General features: G+C 42.7%; 3 protein-coding genes across 3 annotated transcripts in view; all 3 read right to left on the reverse strand.

Moving 5' to 3' along the window:
* Nucleotides 1-222: 222 nt before the first annotated feature.
* Nucleotides 223-11,699, reverse strand: ATP6V0E1 (ATPase H+ transporting V0 subunit e1). The gene is made up of 4 exons (XM_054217440.1): nucleotides 11,498-11,699; nucleotides 9,165-9,212; nucleotides 3,737-3,864; nucleotides 223-750 (listed from the first exon to the last, which is right to left on the reverse strand). The coding sequence occupies exons 1-3, from the start codon at nucleotides 11,599-11,601 to the stop codon at nucleotides 3,771-3,773; spliced, it is 246 nt and encodes an 81-aa protein (XP_054073415.1). The 5' UTR covers nucleotides 11,602-11,699; the 3' UTR covers nucleotides 223-750; nucleotides 3,737-3,770.
* Nucleotides 11,700-12,949: 1,250 nt separating this feature from the next.
* Nucleotides 12,950-17,294, reverse strand: RPL26L1 (ribosomal protein L26 like 1). Its single transcript, XM_054217205.1, has 4 exons — nucleotides 17,174-17,294; nucleotides 15,955-16,127; nucleotides 15,078-15,218; nucleotides 12,950-13,121 (listed from the first exon to the last, which is right to left on the reverse strand). The coding sequence occupies exons 2-4, from the start codon at nucleotides 16,120-16,122 to the stop codon at nucleotides 12,993-12,995; spliced, it is 438 nt and encodes a 145-aa protein (XP_054073180.1). The 5' UTR covers nucleotides 16,123-16,127; nucleotides 17,174-17,294; the 3' UTR covers nucleotides 12,950-12,992.
* A 1,353-nt stretch (nucleotides 17,295-18,647) lies between these two features.
* Nucleotides 18,648-24,059, reverse strand: part of ERGIC1 (endoplasmic reticulum-golgi intermediate compartment 1) — a 62,599-nt gene continuing 57,187 nt past the window's right edge. Inside the window, exon 10 of the mRNA XM_054217203.1 lies at nucleotides 18,648-22,460. Coding sequence (XP_054073178.1) covers nucleotides 22,353-22,460 — 108 coding nt within the window. The 3' untranslated portion in view covers nucleotides 18,648-22,352. The remainder of the gene's footprint in view (nucleotides 22,461-24,059) is intronic.

The raw sequence follows: 24,059 nt of genomic DNA on the forward strand, positions 1-24,059 counted from the left end.
TCTTCCTGCAGACTCTTCAGCAATTTCCAATTGCAAACTTAGTCCTATTTTAGTACTACCAGAGAGGTCTCGATACAGGCAGCAAGTGTGCTCATCTCATCACACTCTATGACTTTATTAAGGTTTATCCACATCATCTAAGTTTCCTCAGCTCTGGCCAACTCTTGTCCAACTAAAACCACAGAAAAGCACATTGTAACAGTTAAACATGGCACGAGAGCATTTTGTATAAAGCAGAGGATTAGTTTTATTTCCAGACACGAGAAATTTTAGACCAAATTTCCCAAGAATACAACTCATTTTAAAAAATAAATGCCATCAGCATGTGGCACCACTGTTTCTCCTCTCCTCATACAGTTTCATTGCACACGTTTTTTTCAAGTGCAGTCAAACAGAACAGGGGTGTGAAAGCACAGCAACAGAAAACCTAAGACCTGGAAGATATATACAGTGTTCCTGCAGGGTGAGTAAAATGAACAGGGAAGATGACTTTATGACCCATAAAAACTTTAGAAATTTTCATCACATCTGAAGTTAACAGGCAAAAATTTACAGTACCAAAGAGGAGTATAAATTGCATTAGGCACACTGATAAATGGTACAGTAGGAAAAAAAGGAGGGCTTTGAACAAGCCATTTGAAGCACAATAGAAAGGTTAAGGCATTAATGCAGGCTTGGTATCCAACCAACTACGTTAAAGGCATCTTTGGGCCAGTGGAGTTTTTCATCTGGAGGAAATCTCTTCTTTACCTGCAAAGCAAAAGGCAACTTAATTATTCCTTTTCATGGAGACAGTTTACTAATTGAAGACCTGGTTGTTAACTGCAACTATTTCCATTCCACAAATGCACTGAGAAATGGTCAAGAACTGTAGATAATTAATCTATATGGAGCTTCAAGAATAACCTCTTTTTTCTTGCTTTCTTGGCAGTTTCAATTCTGAAGTTACTGCAAGTCGTTTTAGTTACATTACAAGCTGGTAGAACAACAATTTTACCAGGAAGTTTTCAATGCTGTAACAGCATCCAGTCATCTGGATGATAGCCCTTCTCGCGCTTGCATGAAGGAAGTCCCTGGTTTGAGAACGGAGACTTTAAATTGAGAAAGTTAAGGAGAAAAGGCGGCGTTAGATCACATTGCTTATCTACAGCCCATATGTATCACAGCTACAGAAGTCTGCATGTCCTTACATATTGCCATCCAAGCCATTAACTTGATTATACAGACAAGTCATCTGATACAGCATCATCACTTGAATCGCAGGGATACTGACTGAAAAGAAAGATCAAACTGTAATTTGGCATGGATCAATCAAGTCAGCATCTGTAGGAGCTCCTCACTAGAATGCAGTGGCCTTCTGTGTGCATTTTCAGCCTGCTCTGTTGGTCAAGTAAAATGGGTTTGCTTAGACTATCCTTATTTTTAATTGAGATCTCTCCACTCTGGGAGTTAGTATTTCATTCTCTTTGCTTTAACTCTGCATTGTCCATACTAATCCATCCAAACCTCAACTGAAAGAGAAACAGGAAGCAAAAAAAAGTATAGTAGATGTACCTTGAGTGCTGGAAAAGCACCTCTTATAAGCTAAAAATAACTGGTCAAACAAGAAATGGTAGCTATATTTGTGGGATTTCATGCTGTGTCAGAGATGTATCCCCACTCTTTCAGATGCAATCTAATTCACAGCTCCTGTCTAGTGAGAAACTCAACAGGAGGCTCAACAGTGAAAGACAGGGCACGGCACGGCACTGCAGCCTGATCAAGGTAGCCACGTCCTTGCTGCTCAGCTCACTCAACACTACAAGAGTAATTCAAACAAGATCATGGAGAATAGTATGTCCTGGAATAGCACATTTCTAGCAAGAACAAACATAATAGCTAACTATGATATTCGAGGATTGTTATATGCTTTTACTTTTTAAAGCATTCTTTTTCACAAAGACAAGAACCTTAATTCTATTCTAAAAATAAGCCAATGAAATCAGATATGTCAAATGTTAAACTGCTTCACATAACACAACAGCATGCACTGTATAGGTCTCAAATTCTCTATTAAGTTTTAAAATAACAGTTCCAGTGATATCTCCTCACATAAACCTGGCCATCCTAGAATGCATTAGTTCCCTCTCTTTCTTGGTACAAATTTACCTTCAGTTCTCTGGTAAATCCTTCACTGAAAGGGAGTGGGAAAGCTCTGATTCTCTCAGCAGCTGCCTAGAGTCCAAGAGCTGTATCTCATCTCCAGTTTATCCTTGCTGGTTGCAACAAACAGACCATTTATCAGGTAGAAGGAAGCCCAATTTTTATATCCAAGGCATCCACTTGTCCAGATAACTACATTGCTATTTCAGATCCAGGCAACTGAATTATCCTATGGGATTCAGGGATCTGTACGCCCATTACCAGAATACACTGGTCTCTGTTTTAGCTAACTAATTATGTGTTAACACATGAGCAGTGAAAATGCACATAGGAAATCCAGCTTGACTGACTTCACTAATTACAGGCCTCTACTTGAAGCAGGGCCAAGTCTACCTTTAGCTTCTGCTTACTGCTTAAAAGAGAAGCTACAGACATATACACATGCCACAGTCTGACAACACCACAGTTCAGATGAAGCCTACTTTGAAGCAGTGGAGCTTTGCTTCAGGGTAAATGTTCCGGATGCTTTACAGTCAGCATTTAACTCAGCTATAACATCAATTGTCATCTGTCTGCTGCTATTGGACTTCTGTAAACAGAAGTTAAAGTAATGACAGCAGGGGGGTAGGCAGTTAAAACCTAAAAGGACAAAAGCAACCACCACAAAAACATGTAAAAAACCTCAGCATGTCTAATTATTCAGTTACCAGCATAAAAACTAAAATCATGTGTACTTCTTTCCACAGCTACCCTTCATTTGAACCTTCAACTCCAAATGCTGCCATTCTAGAGAAACCTGAAGTCATCAAGGTAGTTTTCATAGAATCACAGAATGATTAGAGTTGAAACTCCCACTAGACCAGGTTGCTCAAAGCCCCGTCCAACCTGGCCTTGAACACCTTCAGGGATGGGGCATCCACAATCCCCCTAACTTTTAGTACAAGACTTTGTATTTTTGCTGGTCATGTCTGAAAGCATGCCCAAGAACTGCAACAACCGCATTCCAATAGTACTAGCCAGATAGCAACCACCAGGCTTACCTATGATTAAAGTTGCACGCAGGCTATCATTAAAAAAAATAAAACATTCATCTGCAAGCTCTGTGTTAGTGCTATACATTGACAGGAGATAAAGAACCATTCTAATTGCAGTTCTCAGTCTGACTTTCCAGATGAATGAGGACAACTGCACATTTCCTTGGAAATCATTACAGGTCGTGGATGAAATGGCAGTAGGCTCGAAGGGAGGTTTAACAATTGTTAAAGATTAGGAAATCCACTTATGCTCGCTATTAAAAGACACCCCAGCCTGATTTTTTTTTTTTTTTTGTAGGAAGAAATGTACTGTTCTCCTTACTGAACACAGCACCACATGACATGATAGCAGAGAAAAATAACTGTACAAGAATTCAGTCCAAGCTTTTCACGGTATCCAGTCAAGATTAACATCCAAAATATGTTTTGTTGCAGCCTATAAAAAGATAGATTTCTCCTGCAAAACAGCTAGCAATTCTGAACGCACTGCTTACACTACTGCTCAATTTCTCCTGAAGCTTTAACATACCAAATATATTAATAAATCTGATCATACTCACCTAGTCAATAAATTGCAGCAGAGGACAGGCATCCTTAAGGCCAGTCATATTTAAGATACCAGATTGTTTCATTGCTTAACTGCGGCCCAAAGAGAGGGTTGAGTTGAGCCAGAATCGCAATCAGCCAACTGCAAGACAACCCCCCAACCCAACAGAGAGAACATCAGCCAAATTACAAAGCTTATGATAATGGAAAGGCTTGTCCAAAGCACAAGCACTATCAGAGAAGAAGAAACTATTTTCAGGAAGGTCTACTATCAAATCAAAACTTTATTGAAGCTCATACATAAAACACCAGATGCCAGCAATGAAGATCTGGTACCGCATCACTCCACAACTGAAACAGTAAGTTGTCCTATTCAGTTTAAAGCAGCATAAACCCACCTGACAGCATTTCTCTCGTAGTTTCCCTTTGACACAAAAGTGTTCTAAGACATATGAAACTCAGGTATTTGTGGGCTCAGGAGATAGAAACGCAAGAGAGAGACCTTTTCTCGATGCCTTTGAAACATCCCTTAAACAAAAGCCTCCGAGAAACATACTCTCTCTCACTTGCTCTTACTTTCTGTGTATGACAACCTACCCTTGCATCAGAGACTGAACAAAAGTGAATTTAAGCCTGGCACAGAGGTCAAGAAACAGGGACCTAAAATAAAAGGGTACAACACTACAGGAACACACACAAAATTAAAAACCCCACAACAACAAAACCAATATGACAACAAACCCCAGATCATCAGGAACAGCAGCCTTCTCATCAGAGCAGCTCACAAACTAACACTCCAGAAGCCATAGCCAGAACTGAAAACAAGAGGAATGTAGTTTGTGGAAAACATCCAGGAAAGCTAAACAGAAATAAATATTGCACTGTTAAAAGATATATTTGCTTTGTAAATATTACAATATTCAGAAAAAGCAATGGATGCTTGCATGGATTTAAATCTATGTTAAATACTAACTACATAAACACATTTAGTGAACACACTGGCTCATCTGTCTGCTATTTCTAGAATGCTTTGTAAGGAGGAGAAAAAGCAGAGCAGCTTTGTAATGGGAGCTGCCACAAATGTATCAGAGTGCTTAGGCAGTCATGGAAAATTCCACACAAACCTTGATGCTTTGACCAGCAAACCAAGTGCAGGTTGGCTGTAAAACGGCAAGAACAGCCAGGGGCAAAAGATGTGGGCAAGACTTAAAGAAAACACATCAATCCTCTTAAAGTTTACAAATATTTATTTTCAATGCTGCTTTCAGTTCTGCATAAAGTAGGACTCTAGTTAAAATGATATACTTGAGCCTGCAGCAGTCTATCAGTCATGCAAGCTCTGAAATACGTAGCAGGCTATACAAAGCAATTAAAACATCAGCATGACACTACCAAGAAGAGCCACTAACCTTTAGGTGGACACGTTTCTACTTTGTTATCCAAAGCAATGACAACAATGTATTTTGAAGCCATGTTAATCATTATGTTAAATTTACTTAAGAGAAAAGCAAGTTAGCTTTTAAAAATGTCACAGAATTTATTTTGCAAGGGTTAATTTTCAGATAGAAAAGACAGATCGAAGGGGTGCCAGAGCACTGTACCATCTGCCTTTGGCATCCTGAACTAACAAAAGTGGGAGCAGGGTAGGAACACTAAAAGCCTGTGAAAGCACATTATTCTCTGTCTCACTGTACAGAAGGAAGGAACTCTACGCACAAATATCTCACCTCTCTATGCTTCCTAAGTTCAAACCCAGCATGGCTGTGAATTAAATGAGCTGGAAGCACATTCAAAATATTGACGTGTCCCAGCTGTATAATCATGCTTTAGGCAAGCACTGTGCAGTTTTCAAAAGCTATTTGTTGGGACCACGCTGGATACTCAAGCTCTGAGCCACAGTGGCATTACAGGTCAATAGTATATTCCTCCTCCCTGCTCTGCTAGGGCCTAATAATTTAAAGCAGTAGTTAGGCACTGAACTCCATGACTCCCTTGCATTCAAGATAAGAAAAGATGAAAAAGCTTTTCCCACATTTTGCTTAAGTGATGCTGCTTTATACAATAATCTATCATGACAATGCAAAACAAAACACGGCATTCAAAGTAAAACAAAGCAAGGCTCTGTATCCAATGTGTAACGTTCCAGAGTTGCTAAAATCAGGTATGGCATTCGAGCCACCCACAGGCCCTTAAATTCTACCAGATAATTACCCAGCTCAGACAAGGAAATTAAAGTCCCTTATGTTCTACCAGAAAGATTTTTTAAAAGGTCTTTCTACCATAACTGCCATCTGTCTATGCTGCATATTACAAATTAAGGTCCTGCTATCTCTGTTTAAATGTCAATTTAGGCAACCATATTTTAATCCTTTTAGAATCAGTAGCAAATAATACCATTTTCCAAGCACACTGACCTCTGTTAGTAGAATATCATAATACTGCTTCAGGAACTGCTTTGTAAACGGCAAAATAGATTTGGACTTTGACAGTACCTTACAACACGGCGTAACCTGTAATTTCTGCAGCAGTGACTCCTTATGTCTTGCCTTTTATTTTATCAGGTTCCTGAGGCTCACGTATTCTCCTTCAAAAGGCTGCTGGGTACAGTATCTGTACACAAATTATGCACTTACCCATACAAAAATTTTCCATAGAACAACCAAATTAACACTGTGTGGTCAATATGGTTATTCAAAATGATCACTGTTAAACCAAACACAGAAGAAACGGCCTGAAGTTGAAATTTGATTGATTTCAAATTTAGTTGGAACAAATTCAGTTTGATGCAAATCAATTTGTGAATCAAGTGGTGTTTAATGAAGACAGGAAATTGTTTTTTCCCTATTTTTAATTGGAAAGGTAACTCAAAAGAGTACGAAAGTAGGTCTAGCAGCGTTCTAAACAACGCTACAAAGAAGTAGGTGCCAGGACTAGCTACCTACTAAGGACACACAAATACGGAAGAGACCATAGCTGGGACAACACAAGTTATTTTAACCCTAACATATCCAACAAAGAATCCTCTTTCGTGCTTCCTTCAAGACTGGCATGAATTAGTCTCTTTCTTTAGTCACTGAAATTAAGGTCTGAAATTTTTTCCAATGTCTCCCCCCAAAAAAGAAACTGATACAGGAAGAACAAACTTACATACATTTGAGTAAAACAGAAGAAAGAAAGGTTGGACCAGATGATCTTTTGAGGTCCTTTCCAACCAGGGCTGTTCTATGATTTTATACAGAATTCACGAGTGGAAAAAAAACCAAAAAGACTGTGTGATTACGCAAGTTCTATCTTGGAACATGAGGAGAAATATCTGCTTTTTGTTGTATTCTGGCAAGCAGGCACTATCTATGTAATTTATCTGGTTGGATGTAACTACCAATGGTTAAAAATATACTAAGATTTTGCTGCTTCTCTTTTTTCAAGGTGTAATCGGAGAAGGCCAAAGGGAATACAGGAAACAAGTTAGAGTCCACAAGATTATGAAAGAACCCCCTCACTGGACATGCAAGAACAGATTATAAATCTCGTTAATGACACTAGATTTATAAAAGGTCTGTTTCGGTACAAAAATCACTAAACTTACAAGTGAAATACCACCATACATTTGAAGAGTTCATAGCATTCAGTCAAAATCCTACAACGAATACATTCTACATCGTAATCCAGAGGATTGTGCAGAAACCACGTGGCCTCGACTTCAAGGAAACTGTCCTTCTTCAAACAATAAAGAAAACAAGCCCTAAACTTCAAGGATTTTAGAAGAGTAGGACAGTATTTGTTAAAATACCAAGTAGGAAGAACTTAAGTGAGAACTTTAAACTTGAACAAAACCAAAACAAAACACAAAACATTCTCTCCCTCCCCCCTCCAAAAAAAACCCAGTCCCAATTTACTGTAACCAAAACACAGTAACCTAGTAAAAATGAGCATCCACAGTTGCCCTTTCTTAGGCCAGCGTTTGGGACATACCACGAGATTGGGCTGCTGCGTATTTTATGGGCAGGCAAGTAGGCCTTCATAGCACTGTCATTTCAATCCCAAATTCAAGTTGCTGACACTACAAAGCTCTTCTCAAGTTTCTATATCTGCTCGGCAAAACTTTAATTTAAAAAACAGTCATAGATAAAAAACACAGGACCAAGTTTGCTGTACTTTTACAATTATCCAGAAGAACATTTCTTAAGACTTCATATGTCAAATACAGTGAATAATTAAAAAAAAATAAAATAGCCTTCACCTATATAAAACCCGAATATCACCTTACTAAAGTAAATCAAACCTGCATAAGCCTATGCCACAGGCCAACCCACCATGGAACCAAACAGGCCTCTCCTGGAATATGCTAGCACTGATAATAATGGCTTTTGGCTGCCAGTTCTTAAGAATCTTGAGATTAGAGATCCATTTCTCTAAATATTCATGTTAAGCATAAATAATGCCTAAACACTTCAGGAAAGTACAAATACTACTCAGGTTCAAGTGGAACTCTGAATAATGATTTTATTACAAGTTAACCCTAAAGATCTAACCCGATTTTTACCAGTTTACTCTCCATAACAAATTCTTTCAGTTATTTCTGCGCAGCACTTTCTTTGAAAAGATCAGACTGTAGTCTTACCAAAAAAAAAAAAAAACCAACCCACAAAACACACAAACAAAAAACCCCAACCAAACAACAACAAGAAAACAACAAAAAGAGAGAGAGAAAACAATAAGCACGCTTTCTCTTGCAGGCTGCAGCTGGCTTACCTCTTGCCAAAACCCAAACACGATATGACGAGTTCCTCAACAAGTCATTATTTCTACTAATTCTCTTACAGAAAGGAGGCAGCCTCAAAATATACTGTGCATTTAAATATAAACAGTCTTGATATAGCAAAGTGTCACAAAAAATATTAGTCATATATAAAACCTCTGATGTGTAAGTTTTTCCACCCACTGCTCTACCAGATTTTGAGAATATATTCAACCAATCTAAGTAAAGCAAAACTCATCAGTAGGCTTAAATTAGTATCACCTTAGAAATAAATGTAAGGTATAAAGAATGAAAAAGGCAAAAAGTTAATTTCGCTACTGTGAATCAGAAAAATTCTAGAATTGACAAACTGCCATTATACTTGTGAGTGAATAAGCTAGTGAACTGGAACGGAATAATATCAAGTCAAGGCAGAGCACTATTCAACAGTTAGGTGTCAGAGGACAAGAGGAATTACGTTTTAATTCAGTATCTTCCAATGGAAAAATGTTTTCTTCAGCATGTTGAAGGTCTTTAGAACTCTAAAGAATTCTAAGAGCTGTCAAAGAATACCATGAACCTAAATCTCTGTGATACATTTGAAAAGCTTCTTCTTCCTAAATGTTTTGAGGCTATAAAAAAGGAACTTTCAATTACATCAGAACCACGCCTTGATTAAGAGGCAAGAGATTATTTATACTTACAACAGGTAGCAGCAAACAGCACATGTCACCAGCATTGTGTTGATAACACTGCAAAAAGGAAGGAGAGAAACAGCTGATTAAGTGTCATGTTATGACTGACCACAAGATACATCGGAAAAACAAAGAACAACCAACCAGCAAACGAGAACAAGTTCAACTTTGATCATATGCAAGGTGACTCAACATAAGCGTTCTAACTTCTTCCAGCCGAGTAAGTTGCAGAGGCAAAGCTAAGACTCTGCAAAAGAACTGACACAGCTCTGTCAAACAGAGGTATACAACAGTATTTAACAAAAATCACTCCAAAGAGGAGCAAAATCTTATGCAGTCAGTGTCCTTGCTCCATTTCACAGTCATTTCTACCAGCAAGTTAGTAAACTACTGAAGCAGGATGTTCTAATGCTAACAGTAAACAATAAGCATTTTCTCCATTTGCAAAATTCTGCTTACAGAACATTTTGGTATCAAAATATTTCTTTTAATTTTCTATCATGAATACAAATTTAATACAAAATAAGATCTCAAAGCCACACAGAATTATCTGTGAGACAAGATTTTTCCTTTCTTGCTGAAAGAAAACTGTGTCAGAAACCATAGTTAAGCTGAAAAGAAGCAAGAACCAAGCAGCTCTTTAAACTGAAAATGGAAAAACTGCAGCTACACACATGTATGATTTTGAAATGAGAGGAAAGGAAATGAGATTTTTTTCTAACAGTGAGTGATCTATGCAGCTCATGGAACTTAGTAGCAAAATGGAGGTGTGTTTTTTTCTTTTTAAATCATAAAAAAGGTATTTCGCTCTATGTATTTCACCCCCAAACCAAATAACAAAAACTCATGCCAGGTCGTTAACTTACAACTCTTTTGTTACATGGATAACATCCAATATTTTTCATCTATCAGTACACACCCACCTTGCCAACTTTCAAGCAAACACTACAAAGGTAACAAAGCTTCAGGAACCCCTCCTTTCCAGGCAGTCCCAGAGTCATTGTTTGGGAGTTTTAACCTATGCAACGTGAATTCTTAGGTCAGTTAAAGTTTGCACTGACTTCTTTTCTTAGAAAGAGAACAATCCTATTCAGAAATAGACTTTGAGCAGATGTTGGGTTGGGGTTTTTTTAAAAAGATGAGAATTTAACAGACTACACAGTGCTACTATAGACATGCTATAGAATCAGAACACAGTAGTGCTCTACATTCATATTTGTTGATCACATTTTGGAATAACGACAAAACATCTGTTGGTGACCCACATACTTTAAGGGCATGCCTGGAAGACTTACTTCCAAGGTATTTCTCAGAACAGGCAAGTTTTCAGGCACAAAACACACTTAAGGTTTGAAACTGCGGCAGTAGGTATCAGAACTAAATAGAACTTGAGGAAAATTCCACACAGTTCAGATAAATGACTAAGAGAAAAGACGGTTGGTACCTGTGGAGTAGAAGGGAAGTCAGAGAGAGGAAGAGAGATTAAGAAGTCATTATCTCCTAGGGAAAAGAGAAAGACAGAAACTTGTCTACTTTTTAATCTGAGCAGCTATGATCACTGCAGGAAAAATTTCTCTGCTTAGATACCCTGCTTTTGTCCTCAGGCCACCACAGCAACAAGGCCACTAGTATACGTTTAAGCACAGAACAGAGATCTACTACCTAGGCAATTCTATGGTTTTGTAAGTTTTGCAGCCTTATCCAGTATGGGACTGGAGGATAGCAGAATAATTTAGAAAAGAATGAGTAAGAAAAGGAAGCTATTCCTCAAAAGCCATCTAACTTAACCACGTCTCCTTGCCACAGGGCGCTGCATATGCAGGTGGTCACAGGGCTTGAGGGGAAAACTCAGGACCGTGACGGATAATTAAGGCACGGAGACTCCGCTCCTGGCTCCCGCCCCGTGCTCGGGAAGCCTCGCAGGCGTTTGCTCCGGCCTTTCCGCCGCCGGCTGGATCCCGGCCGGCACAAGCGCCTGGGCCCCGGGGCCGCCCGCCCTCCGCGCTGCGCCAGCACGGCGACGAGGAGCCCGCAGGGCCACTGCGGCAGGAGGCGGCGGCTCCAGGCCCGGCGGAGCGGCGAGCACGGCAGACGGGGCGCCGCGGCGGCCGCCGGGCCTCGACGGTGGGGGAAAGAGGAACTCGAGAGAGCCGGGGCCGCAAGGCCGCTGCTGCCCGGCGGGCCCGCAAGGGCACGGGGCACCGGGACCGCCTCCGCCGGGGCCTCCTCACACACTGCCCCCCCGCCCGCCATGCCTGAGGGGGAAGGGAAGGGTCCCGTCGCCGCCCCCCTCAGAGCGGCCCCAGCCTCCCGCGGCCTCCTGCCGCCCCCCGGTCACTCACCCGCGGTTAGGCCCCTTGGGTACGAGCCACGGCAGGACGCCGCCGACCACCCCCCAGAAAACGCTCATGACGATGATGGGCACCGTCAGGCCACCGTACGCCATGGCCGGGCTGGCGGGGGCGACGGCGGAAGGGGGCGAAGCTGCTCGGTCCGGCCCGGCGCGGCACCTCCCCGCCCCTTCCTCACGGCCGGCCGCAACGCCCCGCCCCGCCGCCTCCGCCAATCAGCGCCCGCCGCATCACGGAGGTGCGACGGGCGCGAGCGCTTGGCCCCGCCCCCCGTGCTGGGCGCTAAGGGGGCGGCGGGGCTCCGACGAACCGACCCCGAGAGGGGGAGAAGGAACAAGGCTCCGGGCTCATCAAAACATCGGGCAGGCGGCGAAGGCTGCGGCAGCAGAGCGGCTCAACAGCCGAGACGGCCGCGGGCAGCAGCGAACCCCGAGGAGCCGCTCAGGGCTCTGGCTCGAGGTGAAGAACGACCTCACCAAGCGGCGAGCGCAGGCCTGAACCGCCAGGGGTAAAACCTCCCAGCATACGTGAAAGAAGTGACGCTCAAAGGCGCCTTCCAACTCACCCTTCACGTCAATGCCAATAAGCGATTTCAGAAGCGCTAATGTAATTTCCCTCGATTCTCACCATCCCATTTCTCAGATTTTAGTGTCGTTCAGGCAGAAGCTCCATTTCTATCAGCAAGTAATTAGAGGGCCATTCACCGTGCCAGAAGTAAATTCACTTAATTGCAGGGCTGTTTTCAACACACTGCAGCAGCTCTCCATTATAGAACTATAAATCTCTGAAGAACTAATTTCCATTTACAGAAAAGTTCACCCAAAACAGCACTGAGACTGCCTTCACTCCCATCCTTTTCAGAGCAGACAGCTCTACCTCACAAGCACCGGTGAAGTAAATCCCCCATCCTCAATCTCCAATATAAATGTAAGACCCCACGACATCACAGAGCAAATGCAGCACTGTGTTTAGCCACAACACGCCTGGTGAACCTTTAAAATGTCATTCTTTACTGTCAAATATGCAAGACAGTTGAAAAAAAACCGCAATTTAGGGGGATTACAGAAAGAGATTCATAGCCAGAAACAGCTTACTTCAAATGTCTGATAAAATATTAAATATATATGGTGCACAGAATTAACGTGTTCATTTAAGACAGTGGACACATCTAAGTAAGTGTTAAAGATCAGTGTAACAGACAGTACAATGGTCATTAGGTGCATGTTTTGGGAATTGTACTACCCTTTTTAACGTTGGTTGAAACATTCCTTTAAGAGGAAAAACTCTTTTGTTTTCTTAGAAGTAAAAAAAAAAGGCACAAAAAGCTTTTTAATTTAGTGGAAGTATTTTTTACATAGCCAACATCAAAACATGAGAATGAATATTTAAGCGCTGATCACACACCGTATCAAAACTTTCTAAAGGAAAAGACACAACAATAGGTTTAATTTTAGCAGTTCTTTAATGGTGTCAAAAAGGAAACCATCTATTCTTGCATCTTTTCGATTGTTTCTTCCTTGTATTTGCCCTTCTCCTTGCCAACCTGGCGAGATTTGGCTTTACGCTCCAAGATCTTTTTGCGATCTTTGTCCAGTTTTAGCCTAGTGATCACCACCTAGAGAAAGGACAAAGAATTTTAGTGTCTCTTCAGTGTTAAAGCACAACGTGACAGAACTGTGGTAACAGCATGGCCCAGAAGATCACTGCTGACAGACTGCACCGTATCACCAAGGTTTTATTTGCATAGACTATCTAATTTGGTTTGAGTAGAACAGAGGTACTTAATTGCCTTCTGTATTGCAAAACACTGAGCTATATTAATTTTTCCGGGTACATTCAGTAATCAGAACATATGGACAGTTTTTTCAATGCACAGCCACAACATTTGTACGAACTGAAGAGCAGCCAAATTTCTATCCGTCTACATAAAAATTACTTTGAAGTAAATCTGATTTCCATTATGCTGCTCAAACTTGATGGATTCTACACCCATCTAGAACACAGCCTACACCTGAGTATTTTTCCCACCACCACAAAGGCTAGTAATGGAGCATTATTTCGATTTCTCCATGTTTTCAGCAACACTATCTAAATTTTGGAACACTGGAAAACGATGCTGGTGCCGCTGGGCATTACTGTATCATTGCTGTACAGCTTGGAATAGCCAAGACATCTGGCTAAACTACAGGCAACAGTAAAAGCTCACGCATCACAGTGACTCACATAAAGACACTTTAAAGAACACATCTGCTATTGAACACTTGCGAAGTGGCCAGGCAATTATCAAGTACTACTAACATGGACACACAAAAGGTAAACTTCGCAGCCCATTTGCTACCAGAGCTTTAATGTTATTTCCTAACAAAGCAACAGCAAACTGAAGCTCTGATTTTAAGCCCTGAAGCAGCTTTCAGTGCCCTCTGTGCCCCCTCAAGCTGTCAAAGAAATAAATGTGTTGATATCACCAAAAGTACTTTAAAAATGCAACAGACAATCAAATCCTAGAAAAACCACACAGGTTGCAGCAGGGCTGCACACTCCCGCTCAGTTCCATCGTGCATTCAGATCTCTCTTAATTACAATTAATTGCTACCTTTACCTAGAAGAGGTAGAAACTGTTCACACCACTACAAGTTTGCAACAAACAAAATATTCTTACATTCTTCTGTTCCTTTTGCATTAATAATCAGAATCTTTATGCAAAGCTTTATCAAGTTCTGATTCCCAATTAGAGAAAACTTTAAGAGAAATAAAGGACTGGCACAAACCTCAATTTCTCCTACTGCTATTTACCACACAAGTAATATGTGCACTGGTTCCATCGCAATGTCACCTTGTCCCTCAAATGTTATTACTGCACACAAGTCATTATGTTGTTTTGGAATAATTCTGCTCTCCCTCTGCTGCACATACCAACCACTTAGACTAGAAAACCTGTTACAACCGGATTTCTTCCACCAACACTTCAGTGTGCGTGCCCACATGGCAAGGCTGAAGCAGACTAATTTCATCTGCTTTAAACCAGGTTTTGGCTAGCTGTTCTGTTCAGTTTGAAATGTTTTCCTGTTATGATCTAAACAGGCTTTGCCTGGTTTTCACAAACCGTAAACATTGTGAATCACTTCAGGCTAAAACCAGATTCAGAAGAACTTTGTTCAAATAGTACACAGGAACAAACCACAATTCTGAGCATCTATCTCAACATGCCCAACACCTCTTTAACCAGTGCAAATGTCACATGGCAAAGATGAAGGATTGTTCTGAAAGATCTATTTTGTGCTTTAAAAACACCAAGTTCTTACAAAAAAGTATTTTAGCTAGACTCCGAAGTCCCTAGAAGCTTCTCCACCAGGGAAGCCTTAGCAACGTCGAGGAGTTCTTGCTTTCAACTGTCACTTCTGTGCTATTGTGACACTGTAACATTTCCTTGTTTATTACCCCCTCCAATGCTGTGGTAACTCAGTCTCTCATTCCATGGGCCATAACAAGGTTCTGCTTATGCCAGCAGCAGTGCCTTCATTTGCCAACAAGGTCTCCTCATGCATTTCAGATCTCACTTCACGCACCGTACCTTGCTGGGGTGGATCCCCACGTGGACAGTTGTGCCATTAGCCTTCTCACGCTGAACACGTTCAATGTAGATGACGTATTTTTTTCTGTACACCTGGACCACCTTGCCAATCTGCTGTCCTTTGTAGTGCCCCCGGACAACCTAAACAAGAATGTAAGAAGGACACAGTCCCATACTTCAAAACCACCTCTTAAATAATTATCAGACCTTAAGAAACACTATCTAATCATCCCAACAGAAAAACAGAACTGCATAGGTTGACATTCCAACTGTGCTCTTTGTATATACATGCTACAAAGACAGCAATTACTGGATAGTTTCAGCAATCACTAAAATACAAAATATAATGGATCAGAATGGTTCTTTTCACTCATTTTCCCTAACGAAGGAGCTCTGTATCTTTTCAACCAGAAGAATAATGGTCAACTTCAACAGTTTTTCATCAACTTTCCACTTGTCATGGCATTTTAAAACAATAAAGCCACTTGGATTCATTTCTAAACTGATCCTTCAAATATCACAGGTAGCAAATGGTCTACAAAACCCAAAAGAAATCATCCTTTGTTTTGTGCTTTACTGTTAAAAGCTTTTAATCCAGTTTGATAATCAATGCACGTAACTAAAATGCTGCAAAGGTGCCAGCACACTTGTGTTCCTTGTATTTTCCTTCTCACTGATGCGATCTCAAGAAACACTCGACAGGCCAAGCCTATGGCTATGTTAACCCGTATTATTTCTGCAAGACTCATAGCAAAGCCTTAGCACCAGTCTGAATTTGTCTGGCCCTTCCCTTTAGCCCAGGCTATACATGAAAACCAAAGCACAGTCAGAAGTTCACATGTGACAATACATCGTAAGAGAGAGGCAGCACAGCTACCTGGACTTCATCATCCTTTCGGATGGGCATAGAGCGGACGTTGTATTTCTGCCGCAACTCCTTGGAGAGCGGGGAGGACATGATTTTTCTTCGAATGTGAGAAGGTGCATTGAAGTGCCGTTTGCGGTTCTTGCTGCGGTCCGAGGTCACAAATGGATTGAACTTCATTTTGGCTGCATGAAGAAAAACAATAGTTCAAGAGATGCTTCTAACTCATACACACTGTGCTTATCATCTACACGCACAAAGCATACTGGGGCTGAAAAAGCAATTTTAAATATTTTTAATCCCACCCCCAGTTCACATACCCTCATGAACTGGACTTCAAATAAGGTTAAGCCTCTTCCCTAATTGACAAGGACCCTGTGATTGACAGATGTGCTACACACATGCACATCAGACTGTTCAAATCCAAAGCTCGCTGTTCTCAGAAGTCAGGACACCTGAGTGACTAGTTCTAGTTTTGCACTGTAGTGTACACTGCATTCATTTATAAAGAGAATGCATATTTTGGACTGGCAGAGACAGGGAACTTGTACTGCTTTGGTATCTCCAATAAAGCATAACACTAAACTGGTGCACATAACACATCTGCAAACACAAAATACGCTTGGCCTTCCCTAAATCTTAAAAAATGTGTTACAAGGCCATCTGCCATGGCACTGTTCATCCTGACTGACAAAGGGGGTCCATTAGGTGATACTTTTGCTCAGTTCTGCGATTTTCGGGTACTATGCACTCCCACCTCCTGCGCAGGCCAGCCTGGGCCCTACGGCAAGTGAGGGCACGCTGTAGGTCAGGGCACCACACGCTGCCTGAGCTGCGTTACGCAAACAATTCATTACCAAACGTCAGACCAAAGGAACCCGAGCTCCTAACTGCGCACCTGGGGCACAGCTCCTGTCCCACCACCCACCCCAGCAGCCGGGCTCCGGGCCGGGCTCCCTCGGCGCCTCTGCCCGACCCTCGAAGGCCACCAGCGCCCTCACCCTTGGGCACACCCGCCCGGGCCAGCCCCGCTCCCCTCCCCAGCCAGAGCGCAGCGCCTGCCCGTCCCAAGAGGACCCGGGCAGCGCCTGCAGGGCCCGAGGCGACCGAGCTCCCTCCCGCCGCCCCGGACAGCCCCCGTCGGGCACACCGCGGCCGGCGGGGGACAGGGCGGGCCCACCCCGCGCAGGATGGCAACGGATGGGCCCGGGCCGAGCCGCGCCGCCCTTACCCCTTTGCTGCCGCCGCGACGGTCGCCCGGAAAGAGGAACTCGACGCGCTTCCGCTTCCGGAAGCGGCCGCCGGGGTCTCGCGAGATCCTGTGCGCGCCCAGCTGGGACCACCTGCGCCCCCTGGCGGCCGGCGGACACAGGTGCGGCGGGGCGGGAGCCGGGTACCCAGCCGGGCATCACTCCCCCGGTAACCACCCGGGCGTCATCCCTCCGGTACCCAGCCGCGCGTCATCCTCCCCAGTACCCACCCGAGCACCATCCCCCGGAGTACCCACCCGGGCATCACCCCCAGTTCCCACACGGGTGTCCCCACATCTGCTCCTGCATCCCCTCCTTTCGCCGTGCCCAAAGTCAGGGCTATTTAGCAGCAGCTCCTTCTCCCCAAACCCAGCCTCTCCCCGAACGTGGACGAAAACAGAGAAATCACCAACCAGCTCTCCCCTCTCCAGCCCAGCCAAGAGCCCAACGCCCTCAGCCAAAAGGGAGACCGGGTTCCCGGAACTTCTGCCAAGTTCAAATTGCTCAGCCCAGACCCTGCTCCTGTGGCTACTGTCACCTGCATCCTCGTCTCCAAAACTAACTTACCTGCACAAACTGCTTGTATTTCAGGTAGATTTGGTGCTACTACATTTTTTCAGGACACAGATTAATTTATTCTCAAGGAAAATTATTTATGTCAGAACACATTGTTGGTAGAAACGAACCAATGAATGGGGTGAGCAGCAGCTACAGACATTTGGTGGGGTTTTGGTTTATAAAGATAAGATGGAAAAGTTTCCGCACTATTGAGCTGCAGCAGGCTGAGAGCTGGACAAATGCCTTTCCCAGTGCCTTTACTCATCTTTTACACGGAGTAAGGAACATTCAGTACCGTCCTGCCACTTCTGGAAATCTGAGTTCCAGTCCATCCTTGAGTTAACTGGAAGCAGGTGGGATCTCTTCCTTCACAGAGATGGTGTGCAGCTGACACCCCATTAAGCCAGCAATACCAGAACTTAAAAGGAATTGGTTTCTCAATACAGTGCAGATATATAGCGCCCAAATTCACTGTGTTGTAACCCTTTACTATTTAATCTTTAATGATTGCCTCAGGCACTTATTTCTAAATACTTAGTGAAGCAAGGCTAAAAGGAAATTAAAGGGGGGGGATGACAAAAAATGGGTTATTTTGTATACCAAGTGGCCCAGTGACTAAAGCCAAACGCAGCAAGTTCCAGCACAGTCCACTCACCTCTCATGAAAAAAGGGAGGTTAGGACACTTGGTACTGTTCAAAACCAAGCACTGAATGTCCAGACATGACTCAGTGCTGATTACAAAAGAGTCTCGTGTTAACTTTCTACACAGTGACCTGGCTTACAGTGATTTCATTGTGTGATAACGCTTAGTTCACTGAAATAATAATTAAAAACAAAAGAAAAAAGCCCTTTTAGATTGATTTTGCAATAGTAGCGCAACAAGAAGCCAATCAAAACATGAGAGTTTTATTTTTAATCATAGAACTAAAAAGGCTAATATTTTATTAACATAAAGTTGCAAATTAAGAGAGAAATGCCAGAAATCCTTAATAATCTCCACTGTAAAAATGCGAAAGACTTGTGCTTTGAACATCGCCATAACACACTACAGGACTACGTCCTCCCTCCCCTGCACCTCTCTCCCTTCTTCCAAGGACTATTGAGAAATACCTGATTGACATATTTCATCCGAAACTTCAAACGGCTATTCTAAAGCAGATACTCATCGCAGTCATTTACAGCCCGAACAGTTTGTGTATCACACAAATAAAAAACAACGTTAAATGAGAAATACTCAGAAATTAACTACAGATGTTACTATCTACGCTGCAGATTTCACTTTTTACAGAGCAGTAGTTGAACGCATTTGATAGATCAGTCACAAATGCATGTCTTCCAATTTTTTCTTACCATATTTCATTTTTTTTTTCTTAAAAGATAATCTTCAGCAGTCCACATACTGCCTAGAATATACCTAAGCTTTCTCCAGAGCTAAAAATTCTAAGTTGACCATTGCAAAGCATCCTATGCCACACGTTCTCACTCTATGATGGAGTGTAGCTTTAGAGGGACTTACTTAAACTGGAATACATAGAAGTTCTAAATATTTTACTTCCTACAGGGATTTCTTTCTTGGAAAACCACAAATACTTCTGTCAAAGAGTGAAGTCAGGAATACGGATGAACGCTTACGATCGATGGTTTTCCTTCCACTATGGCTTGAAATCATTTTTGTTTGCATTGGTGTTTAAAAGCGTAACTAAGCTCACTTTGTCTCTACAAAGTGTTTGAAAATAAAAAGTGAAATCTAACAAGGTGTGTATGCGCGGGGCAGGGCTGCTGTAACAGTAACTACCTCGCGTTCACATTGGGAGAGATGAAGAGCAGATTCTTCTGTAAACACAGGATGCAGCATCATCACACGACCCACGCCAGCCATGTCCGAAGGCCAAGCTCACCACAACGTAGAGCAGACCCGGCAGGTAGCCGGGCCTTGGCAGTACTCAAAGGCTTAGACCTGGTTTACAGAACTATGGTGCGGACTGTTTCTTCTGCAGAGTTTTGTCAGAACTCGAGTACAATTTGGTTTCCACATCTAGCAAAAAAATGTGATTTATTAGGTTATTGCAGTGGACATTTTGGCAGAGAAAGCAGGCACAGTGAAGTACGCATCTGTTATTTCCAAAAAAAGCCAAACAATTTCACTGGTCTGATTTAGGGAACTGGCCTGGACTGCACAGAAGGCAGCGTTTAATTCAGACAGAAGATGGGGAGAAGGGCAGAAATAACACGGCACGGGACACAAGGAATCTGTGACCTGTTTTGCTCGTTTGTGTTGAAGAAATTGTACCAGGGAAGAAATGTGACAAAACTAACAGTACAATCCACCACGCTGCAAAGATCTTCCCTTGCACAGCTCAGGAGAAAGATGCACTGCTAAGGTATTAAAAATTACATCCTTGTAATCCACTGGGTTCACAAGCTGTGAGCAAAGACTCAACAAATTCAAGAGGAAAAACTAGGACATTTCTGCTGTAAACTTCAGCTGGTCGCAGTGGATTAGAGGAAATCCTTCATCCAGCAAGAGAAGCAATTGCAATGGAAAATCCCGGCTCCCACCAGGCAGCCGCCACCATCCAGTGGGTACCGCTCCCGGGCACACGGACGCACGCACTGAAATGAAGACAAGCATCTCATTTTCAAGTTGATTTTTGTAAATGGAAAAAAAAATGTATAAAATCTATCCATACATTAACAGATACAGGAAGTTATACAATCCAGTTTACACCTAAAGTAATAGCAATCAGTCCATAATAAGAACAGGGAAAAAATTCCAATGCTGTGATTTGTCCCAAGTCGCTACGGGGCAGAGGACGGCAGGGGGAGGGTGGCTGGCTGCTTCTTTTTGGTGTATGGATAAAACTGGCTACCTTCCCTACTTCCAAAGCAATGAGACAATTTCAACAGACATGTATTAGGAATACTTTTGAAATGCACCTGACTCTATCATTAACACTGAATATTCAAAGATTCATATTATTACAGCATAAAGTCTGGATACTTTTGCCTCCAGGGAAGGGCAGCGGGCAGTAGATAATATCCAAGAGAAATCCTGCACCCACCAGAATTTACAGCATTGATTGAGTTAAAAGATTTTTATTTTATGATTTTTATCTTATGATTTTTATCCATCCTGGAACACTTAAAATTTGTGTATCCTCAGCTCAGACATTTACAAAGCATGCAGAGACTGTTACTACTCAAGGAACATCTAGGAGGCTACGGAAAATGCGCTGGTGGGTATTGGTCTAATTTTAGTGAACTCATGTCTACCATTACATGCAAGCCACACCTGGCAGTAGTTTTCCCCTCACGCCTCCATTTACTGGAGGCTGCAGAAGACAAGGCTTGAATGAATGGGCATGGAAGCTCAGGTACCACTTTAAGGAATAAAACTAAAAAAAATCAACCTCCTAGCAGGGCCCAGCTTGTGGGAATGCCCGCCCTGCTACTGGTGTACCTGCGGGTGAACAGTGTCAGTCTAGGGCTCAGAGAAGATGCCTGACTGGATTTTAAAGGAAAAGGGAGGCACCTTAAACCCTGAAAAGACAGACTGCCTGTGTTTGACAGGTGTATTCAATGTACACACACAAAGCAAGACAGTAAGCTGTGCTCATCATCCACCCAGAAGACTGCACCATTTTTCTGAACACATAGAATATACAACCCCTTTTCAAAATAACAACAACAACAACAACAACAAAGCAGAAGTGCAGAATCCAGACTGTTGGGTGGTCTGTGTTTAAAAAACATAAGAAAGAATAAAAGCTAATGCTGTAAAGACAACTATTCCCTTTCAAAGCAAAGGCCACATAAAACTGTGTTGCTCAGTTTGGTTTTTACTTCATGCCACCTGTAAACACAAGACTGGATATTCAGTTTCTGGGAAGAAATGAAACCCCTTTTACATCCAGAGTAAAAGAAAGGCCCTCCACTGCCTGGATCACAGATTACCCAGGAAAAGGTAGCTGGGGGAAGGCTTCCTCTTCTTGTTTGCTCATTTCATTAGAAAGGTCTTATCTGGACAAAAGAGCTTTCAATAAAAGCACACAACATTTCTTGATGTTATTTCTGCCCTCTGTGTCTAAAGTTTGCTACGGGGACTAACACTTTCCATTCCTCACCAACAGATACATCGCCTTTTTGGCACCATGAGTGGAATTTCTTCCTGATGTATAATTTTTCCTTATACAAAAGTCGATTGTCTAATCATGCAAATCCAACAGAATTCCAAAAAGTGCCACAAGACAGCTCAACTCTTTGCTATCTACTTCCTAGTTTGTACACTGCCATAGGAACCTCCCAGAGAACAGACTGTCATCCTTACTTAGATCTGACGGTGTATTTCATATACGGCATTTCAACCTCTCTTTCTGGGGGAGAGAGAATCGAAATCCACGCCCTGATTCCATTGATTTTTCACCCTCAGAGCTCTGAAATGCATGGACATTTCTTTGATTTGTTGAAGATGTCTTCACTGAACGGCCTGATTAGAGAAAAACTTATTGATTCAATCAAATAGAAAATAAAGACAAAAACACGTAGTGGTAGATCTCTCAATCTTTGCTCCTGTCCTTGGAGACTAGGGTAGAGTTTCACCACTACTGCATTTTCCCCAGTTGGATCTTCTTCCAGGCCTCTGATGCTGTGAAAATGCAGGAGTCGAGGATCCCAGCTACAGTAAATGTTCCTCCAATGATGGCACATATCTGAAACGTACAGAGAGAGGAAACAGGTTTGTCAGTGACGAGGGAAACTTTTACGCAGCTTGAAACTGCGAGGAAGGATATTATTTGCCTACTGCTGGAGCATTTTCTGGAAGCATACTAAGAACGGGGTAACAGTACTGGCGACGTAATTACATGACAATCATTCAGGAAAACCATTCCCTACAGTGGAATAACTTAGTGCTATCCTGAACTCATCACAGTCTGAGCCAATCGAAAATCCCAGCTCCTGAGAGCCTACAGCATGAATGCTGTTCCTTTCTGGGCTAAACTCCACCTAACAAAGCTTTCTAGAAGTTCTGTGTTGCTCATATCTTCCTACTACCGTTTTCTATTAAAAATACCACAGCCCTGTAGTCTTTTCCCTATTTCACAAGATACAGCATTTGCAAACAGGCAAAAGACACTTAAATAGGATGTGAAGGACAGTGACTAACAGAGGAACCCAGCTACCAGTGACACCTACAGCTAAGTCTGTCTAACACTTTCCATTACAAGGGCTGCTTGTAAAAGCACTGCCAACTTAACTCTCGGTGGGCCAAAGTTTTCCATGCACAATGTCTCGGGTTGAATTATTTAAACACCAGTAAAAGCACGTAATCATTTTCAAGAACAGAGTTAGGGAAAAAAATTAATCTCCTGATTAGCATAACAGCCTACTTCAGTTCTCAAGCGCTAGAAAAACACAAAAGTATTCTGACATGTCAAACCAAAGGTACCTTGGCTCGGAGCACCCAAAATCAGGGGGCATCAGTTACAGACTTTGCAACATGCTGCTTCAATCCCCTTATCTATGAAATGGGGACAACGCCAAACCTGCCTCCCAGGGAAACCACGATGGAAAACACATTTGAAGGGTTCAATACCATGACAAGGGTCCTTGTGGAACGCACTCAGGACGGGGTTAATACAAACCACCTGCCAGTAACAAGGCAGCAGGCAAATGCCGTAGGATGGGAAGGAAGGCTGCCCACAGGGTGCCACCCCCACCCCACGGGCTGCACAAGGCTGGGTTCACATGGAAACTATGATACACAATAGTGTAACCTAATAACATTTAACAGCCAAGTTATAATTACACAGGACCTGGCATTTCCTAACTCCCACATTTTTTACTTCATAACTGTGATGTTCTTTTAATTTGGCCTTTTACATTGCGTAGGACTAGGTGGCTGTGAGAATAAGAGACACCGGGTCAGTGAGAAGGGGACAAGATACCGAGCTTATCTCCTGAGAAGGGCCTGCCTGGGAAAAGGGGGATTTTGCTGTGAGCTAGAAGCTGAGAGAGAGAGAGGGGAACCCAAAATCAGAAAGCCAATGTAGCAGGGTATCAGGGATGCGCAATACAACTGACGCCGAAGGGAACCAGTGCCACACTAGACCTATGGTGCCATGTCTCTTCTCCCACGCGCCCTACACCCCATGGGCAAAGTTACAGCCAAAAGAGTAAGGTAACAGCAGCAGCGTTCCGCTCAGCAGGGAGTTAGCAGTGGCAACAGAGCAAACAGTTCATTAATGGTGAGCAAAGGCAGCAAAAAATAAAGCAGTCATTTCCATGCGTATTTATAACCGGGCTACATG

Source organism: Rissa tridactyla, chromosome 11 (assembly GCF_028500815.1).
Source record: "Rissa tridactyla isolate bRisTri1 chromosome 11, bRisTri1.patW.cur.20221130, whole genome shotgun sequence".
Lineage (NCBI taxonomy): Eukaryota > Metazoa > Chordata > Aves > Charadriiformes > Laridae > Rissa > Rissa tridactyla.

What these genes read in the sequence shown, in the direction of transcription:
- RPL26L1 (XM_054217205.1), bottom strand. Translation starts at nt 16,122, where the DNA reads ATGAAGTTCAATCCATTTGTGACCTCGGACCGCAGCAAGAACCGCAAA. An exon ending in GAAAGGATGATGAAGTCCAG is followed by an intron (nt 15,219 to 15,954) that starts GTAGCTGTGCTG and finishes ATTCTTGTTTAG; the next exon opens with GTTGTCCGGGGGCACTACAA. An exon ending in TGGGGATCCACCCCAGCAAG is followed by an intron (nt 13,122 to 15,077) that starts GTACGGTGCGTG and finishes TCCTTTCTCTAG; the next exon opens with GTGGTGATCACTAGGCTAAA.
- ATP6V0E1 (XM_054217440.1), bottom strand. Translation starts at nt 11,601, where the DNA reads ATGGCGTACGGTGGCCTGACGGTGCCCATCATCGTCATGAGCGTTTTC. An exon ending in CCCAAGGGGCCTAACCGCGG is followed by an intron (nt 9,213 to 11,497) that starts GTGAGTGACCGG and finishes TCCTTTTTGCAG; the next exon opens with TGTTATCAACACAATGCTGG. An exon ending in GCTGTTTGCTGCTACCTGTT is followed by an intron (nt 3,865 to 9,164) that starts GTAAGTATAAAT and finishes GTTGTCTTGCAG; the next exon opens with TTGGCTGATTGCGATTCTGG.